This window comes from Mastomys coucha, unplaced genomic scaffold (genome assembly GCF_008632895.1).
Source record: "Mastomys coucha isolate ucsf_1 unplaced genomic scaffold, UCSF_Mcou_1 pScaffold12, whole genome shotgun sequence".
Lineage (NCBI taxonomy): Eukaryota > Metazoa > Chordata > Mammalia > Rodentia > Muridae > Mastomys > Mastomys coucha.
The window spans coordinates 92408674-92415585 of record NW_022196894.1 but is presented as its reverse complement, the minus strand read 5'-3'; the positions used below and the strand labels follow the sequence as shown (position 1 = coordinate 92415585).

At 37.7% G+C, this 6912-nt stretch overlaps 1 protein-coding gene across 1 annotated transcript in view; it reads right to left on the bottom strand.

Annotated features, from left to right (window-relative positions):
• The window catches only part of Ttc3 (tetratricopeptide repeat domain 3), a 108703-nt gene that overhangs the window by 101072 nt on the left and 719 nt on the right, over positions 1-6912 (bottom strand). Inside the window, exon 2 of the mRNA XM_031360615.1 lies at positions 5001-5088. Within this exon, the coding sequence (XP_031216475.1) occupies positions 5001-5016 (16 nt within the window). The 5' untranslated portion in view covers positions 5017-5088. The remainder of the gene's footprint in view (positions 1-5000; positions 5089-6912) is intronic.

Sequence of the window (6912 nt, the reverse complement as noted above, 5' to 3'; positions counted from 1 at the left end):
AAAAAAAAGACATTGTCTGATGGGCCAAGAAAGAAAATCCAAAAATATATTATCTGTAAGAAACACCTAAATTGTAAAGAAACTAAAACGGCCAAAGTTTTAAAAAAATAAATAAATAAATATAAAACAATATTCTGGGTAATTTCTACCAAATGAGAGACTCTTACGACAATGCAGGAGAGACAACAGTAGGGCGCAGGTCCCATTCACGAAGAAAGCAATGCTAAGCTTGCAGGCATCTCATCTCAACATACACTACAAGAGAAAATGATGGAACTATTAACAAGTCCTGGGTTAACAGGATTCTCAGACTTCTAACTTCTATCCACTGATCCTTAGCCACGGAACAATCAGCTTGGTCAAATGAGCAGGCCAAGATGACCCTGTTCAGCTTGACTCTAGTCTGGCCCACTGAAGAGGTATGAGAAGTCTTGCGTAAGTAGGATGAAAAAGAAAAAAAAAAAAAAGACTGAACAATATAATTTCTATTCTTTATCTAACAAATATATAACAATTACCGAATACACAGACTTCATACATACACACAAAACATTAAAATTATTCATCATGAGCAACTATTAAATTTTGTATGAACAATGCCATAAAACATGGGTAAAAACTGTTTTCATAGGGGCAAAATGAAATGCAGACCACATTTTGACAACATAGTTAAGAAATCAAAACAAGGGCTGGAGAGATAGCTCAGCAGTTCAGAGCACTGACTGCTCTTCTGGAGGTCCTGAGTTCAAATCTCAGCAACCACATGGTGGCTCACAACCATCCATAATGAGATCTGATGCCTTCTTCTGGGATGTCTGAAGACAGCTACAATGTACTTACATATAATAAATAAATCTATTTAAAAAAAAGGAAAAGAAAACATCAAAACAATGAAATAAAAAAGGTGTGTATTAATGAAATAAAAAGCAAAGATAAAATTACTCCTATGCCAATATTAATAAAACAGATAAATTCCTGACAAGACTAAACCATAAAAAAAAAAAGGACTCAATTATGGTGATACAGGCCTATAGTCTCAGCACTCAGGAAGTTGAGACAAATGGAACACCCTGCATTTGAAGCTGGCTTGGATTATTTAAGTTCCAGGCCAGTACAGGCTACAGAATGAGCCCCAGTATCACAAACAAAAAGGGGCAGTATAAATAATAGGAGAAACAAGGAGAAAGAAAATAAAAGCCAAGCATGCAAAACAAAAAATTTGTAAATCATTAAAATGGCATGAATTTGATACTAATAAATTTAAATTTTTGATGAATAAACAAATTTCTGAAACTACCAAAAGAGAACTGAAAGAAATAGAAAACAGAACAATTCTATTTCAGTTCAACTGCTGCCAAATGTGCAAATACAAGAAGACTATATACCCATCATTCACCAAAATTCTATGAGACTCTAACCCAAACTAGCCACTCCGTAATTCACTTGGTAGATTATTGTAACCTTAATACCAAAAATCAATCAGTCAAAACAGAAAAATGAGAAGCCTTGTTGGGGAGGGGCGGGGAACATCTTTGCTCCCAGGACTCACAAAACAGAGGCAAGTGGATCTCTGTGAGTTTGATGCCAGCCTGACTTATATCAAGAGTTCCAGGCCATCCAGGGCTAGAGAGTGAGACCCTGTGTCAAAAATAGAAAGGATTTAAAGAAAAACATCATACCTTTAAAATACTTTTAATTCAATCAGTTCATAAATTCAGTCTGTTTATAAGGTACAAAATCCTCAATAAGACATGATCAAGCCAGGTGGTAGTGACACATGCCTTTAACCCCAGCACTTGGGAGGCAGAGGCAGACAGATCTCTGTGAGTTTGAGGCCTACCAAGCTAGTTCTAGGACAGCCAAGCTACACAAAGAAATGCTGTTTCAAATAAAACAAAACAATTATCAAACAGTAGTATCATTAAAAAGGTAATCTATTAAGGTCAATTTGGGTCTATCTCCAGAAAAATAAAGTGAAAATATAATTAAAATCTGTAATTTGGGGCTGGAGAGATGGCTCAGCAATTAAGAGCACTTACTCCTCTTCCAGAGGTCCTGAGTTCAATTCCCAACAACCACATGGCAGCTTACAAACATCTATAACAGGATCTGACGCTCTCTTTTGGTGTGTCTGAAGACAGCTAAAGTGTACTTTATTTCATATACATAAAATAAATCTTTAAAAAAAAAAATCTGTAATTTGAAGGGCCAGAGAGATAGCTCAGCAGTGAAACTGGCTGCTTTTGCTGAGGACCTGGGTTCAATTCCCAGCAACCACATGGGTTGCTGCCTATAACTCCAATGTCCTCTTCTGGCTTTTGTGGGCACCAGGCATAGAAGTGGTACACAAGACACTATATGTAAGTAATACAACCATACATATAAAATAAAAATATTTTTTTAAAAATGTAATTTGTAATTAATTTCATTTGAAGGACTGGAGAAAAGATGAAACAGAATCTCAGAAGATGTAGAAAAGCATGTGACAACATGGGAAAGCCTCCCCTAACTCGACAAGTAATCTACAAAACCTCCCACGAATGCTATTGTTAACAGCTAATCCGTTTCTTTGACATTGGAAAAGAGTATGTGCACTACTATAATCACTTCTAATGAACAACCATAACCACTTCAACTGAACGCACATTTAAAAGTATGACAGAACATGTAAACACACACAATAAATTGAAAAGGAAAAAACCCTAAACATTACCATTGCAAATGAAAAAAAAAGATGGGAGTTTCAAAATATGAGAAATAAAATACAAAGAAGAAAAAAGTACTATTTAGAACAGCAACCAATTTCAACTCTCCACAAAACTGATTGGATTGATTTTACTTAAACCCCAAAAGGTTTTTCAAGACTGATTCTTAGAGGTCAAAGGTCCAGTAACAGGTGAGACTCAAAGAGTTTCCTGGGCATAGCTACTAAAGAGCTAAGAATGCAGCTCAATGGTACAGTAACTGATTAGCACGTACAGGGCCCTGGATTGAATCATAGCACCATATAACAAATACTGTGCTTCACAATATGACCATCTATGTTCAAGAACCAAACCAAACCAAACAAACACACCAGGTTTCAGGTAAAGCTACAGTAGTAATAACTAAGAAAGAGGAGGTACCAATAGATAAAGATGAGGTAACAAAAAGACAAGCCAGAAACAGATCCATACATAGAAACACTCAGCAGGCAAGTGAGGTGCTACAATTGTGGTAAACAGAAGTCAAATTCAATACATACATGGAGAAGGTGAATCACATAGGACATACAATGGAGAAGTTGAGTCACACAGGACATACAGTAGAGAAGGTGAGTCACACAGGACATACAATGGAGAAGGTGAGTCACACAGGACATACAATGGAGAAGGTGAGTCACACAGGACATACAATGGAGAAGGTGAGTCACACAGGACATATATGGAGGTGAGTCACACAGGACATATAATAGAGAAGGTGAGTCACACAGGACATACAATGGAGAAGGTGAGTCACACAGGACATACAATGGAGAAGGTGAGTCACACAGGACATACAATGGAGAAGGTGAGTCACACAGGACAAGATGAATACGAGTCACTAGCTCACATCATACACAAAAACTGATTACAGCTAGATTGTGAATTTAAGTGAGAAATGCATCATTTAAAAATGTCTAAAAAGAAACATAATGGACATCTTAGTAAGTCCAAAGCAGGGGACATTTCCATTAGGTTATATTAAAATTAAGAATTGGGTTGTAGTTTAGTGGTGGAAAACTTGTGTCACATGCTCTAAGTTCTTTCAATGCACATTCAATCAAAGTGCTCCCAGCTGTCAGCTTTAAAAGACAATTCAGTATTCTTTAAGAGAGTGAAAAAACAAAGGACATGCAAGGGACACACCTGACATGAAGATTCTCAATCTCATTAATAAACGCAAATTTTAACCACAATGACGCACCATATCATAGTACTGACAAATACAAAGAAATCTAAGATAACGAGGGCTAAACAGGTTGCAGGTTGTCTATAACTGTCATATAATGCTGATTAAGGTACATAAATTGACAAAACTATTAAGTAAAACACAAGTTGGTACAAGCACTTCAGAACCAATTTGAAATCATTTCATAAAGTTGAACATTCATACCCCTAAAAACCAGCAATTCCACTCCTAGCAAATAACTCATGATGCTGGGTACTCCAACCTATTCACAAAGCACTAAAACTGCTTTTGAAACTTACGCACTTCCCACGAGCTACTGATGTCTAAAAGAGTTCAGCATTGCAAAGGATAAATTTCTAGAGTATCATAAGGACATTTTAAAGTAAAACTATGATTCTTCCAAATATATAACGAGGTCAGCAGGCTGGCTCAGTGGGTAGGAGCGCTTGCCACCAAGCCTGACAACCAGAGCCCAATCCCCCATCCATGTGTCCTCCAGGGTTCCTACATGTGCCATGGCACACATACCCACACAAGTAAATAGGTGTCAAACCACTGTAGACATTATAGCTAGTTTTATCACACAATTGAGTTGAATAAAAGTAATTACAAACACTAAAAATTAACAGAAAAAATAAATGATGCCACTTCCTATATAATATGTGGACAGAGGAAGTGCTGGAATTAAAAATAGGCCTTTCCAGTATTTTAAACTATTCTTTTGCTTTCCTACTTGCAGCTATACCATAGTTCTTCCAAGTGGGTGTGCTGGTTACATTTCTATGGGAAAACAGAACAGTCAAAATGCCCACCAACAGAAACACAAGTAAACCGCATTATATTCATCCATCATTACACAAGCAGTAAAGAATTGATGGCTTACATCTCTACAGAGTATTAGTTACTTAGAAACACAACATTTAGTGAAAGCAAGTTTCAGAATACTATACCCAGAATAATGTGTTTTACTCAAACATAGAAGCCATATACACAATTCAATACTAAATGATACACAAAAATCTGACAAAAATGTTTAAAATACAAGAATAACATGAATTGAGGATAATCACCTCTGAGAGTGAACATATTCAATACTGGTTAGGTTGACTCTTCGTTCCACTGGTAGACTCAGAAGTGTTCATTTGTTTTACTTCACACCTTGTAAATAAATATGTTACATGTATTCTGAATATATCAAATACTACATCCAGGAGGAAAGGATTTAAAGAAAAACATCATACCTTTAAAATACTTTTAATTCAATCAGTTCATTTGCTAACTGGGAGGTACATATAACATACCATGAAATCTTATCTTTACATCAACCAAAGCAACATTAGATAACATAACAACTGTTCATTGTAATTAATGTTATGAGGACCAAATTCAATAAAGACTGAACCAATCAACTGTGAGAGATTAACCCATTTGCTGTCACATGGCTAGACAAAAGCCAGTCTTTTAAGCAAATTTAGCAGAAAGCTAAAGTCATAAAGAAGATGGTCAGTAAAGAGAGGAAAAAAACAGTTTGTTAGCAAGCATGTGAGGAAATGGGTATTCTCGATACCAGTAACCATTAAAACTGGTCCAAGCACTTTGAGAGTTTCTATCATATCTGGTTAAGTGGAAGGTGTATATATCCTACTACCCAGCAAAACTGTGCTTACGCCAGTCCTAGAGAAACTCCAAAAGTGTGCACAGCAAACAGGTACAGAGACATTTATTGCAGGAATGTTTTAAAAAGTAAAGACTATAAACAATTCCAAAGTCCATCAAAAGGAGTATAAAAATAAATTATGATATATTCATACAATGCAGTGCTATACCAACAATTCTAACAATTCAAAGAAAGTACAATTATTTGATTTATTCATATATAAATCTCAAATGTGATGCTGAGTGAAAAAGCAAGTTGCAAAAAGACACAATTTTATATCACTTTGGTTAAAAACCAATACTATATATTGTTTATATATTCACCATTACCCAGTTGTAAATTATGCAGGACATGATCCACACAAACCTGAACACAGTGGCCATCTCTAGGTAAACTGTGCACAACATGATCCACACAAACCTGAACACAGTGGCTATCTCTAGGTAAGGAGGGTGTCAACCTCTCAGCATCTCCAAAGATTTTTAAGCTTTTTGTTTGTTTTTTGTTTTTGTTTGTTTTGGAGAATCTGAAGTAAATTTGGCAAATAAATAAATAATAAACAAAATGGCCTGATTTGGTTAGATCTACCTGCGTTTAATCTCTAAGTATTCCAGAAATTAAACGAGAAAAAAGGAAAATTAGGCAGCAATAAGGAAACTGAGCAGGAGAGAAAGACAATCTGCAGCCCTTGAGCACAAAGCACAAACTCCAGACAAGCACAGTAGTGGCAACCGAATCCCTAGGGGAGTTTTACCCTATAACAAAACCATTTTCCTTAAAATAAAATACGAATTTCTTTAAGTAAAATGTTCTAACTAGAGCCGTGGTTATGAGAAAACTGCCCCAGAGAGAGCAGTAAAACCTGTACGATTTCAACCCGGTTTCCCTCAACCCGCCCTCATCCCTCGCCAGAATCCAGAGCTTTATAAGGCTGCTATAAAACACCCCGCAATAACCAGTGCTAGCCTTCGCCTGGAGAAAAAGAATCTGCAAACGGAAGGACGTCTGGAAACCACAAGCCTCTGGAAAAGGAACCGTGCAGGGGTTCCGACACACCCTCGGCTTCGTTCTGGTCCTTTGTCCCCCTAGTCGGCCCCCCTCCCCAACAGGGGATGGCGGCCCAGGCATCAGTGACGTCGCCAGCACTGCGGAGCAGCAGCCCCGCGCAGGCGTAGGAAAAGGCTGTAGGTGGGGTGGGGGTAGCAGCTCCGCGTCCCCCTACCCCGGTCCTCCCAGAAACGGGGGGTAGGGGTGGGAAGAGGGCGAGGCGCGCGCGCGTGCGCGCGCACACACACACGCACACAGACAGACAGACAGACACACAC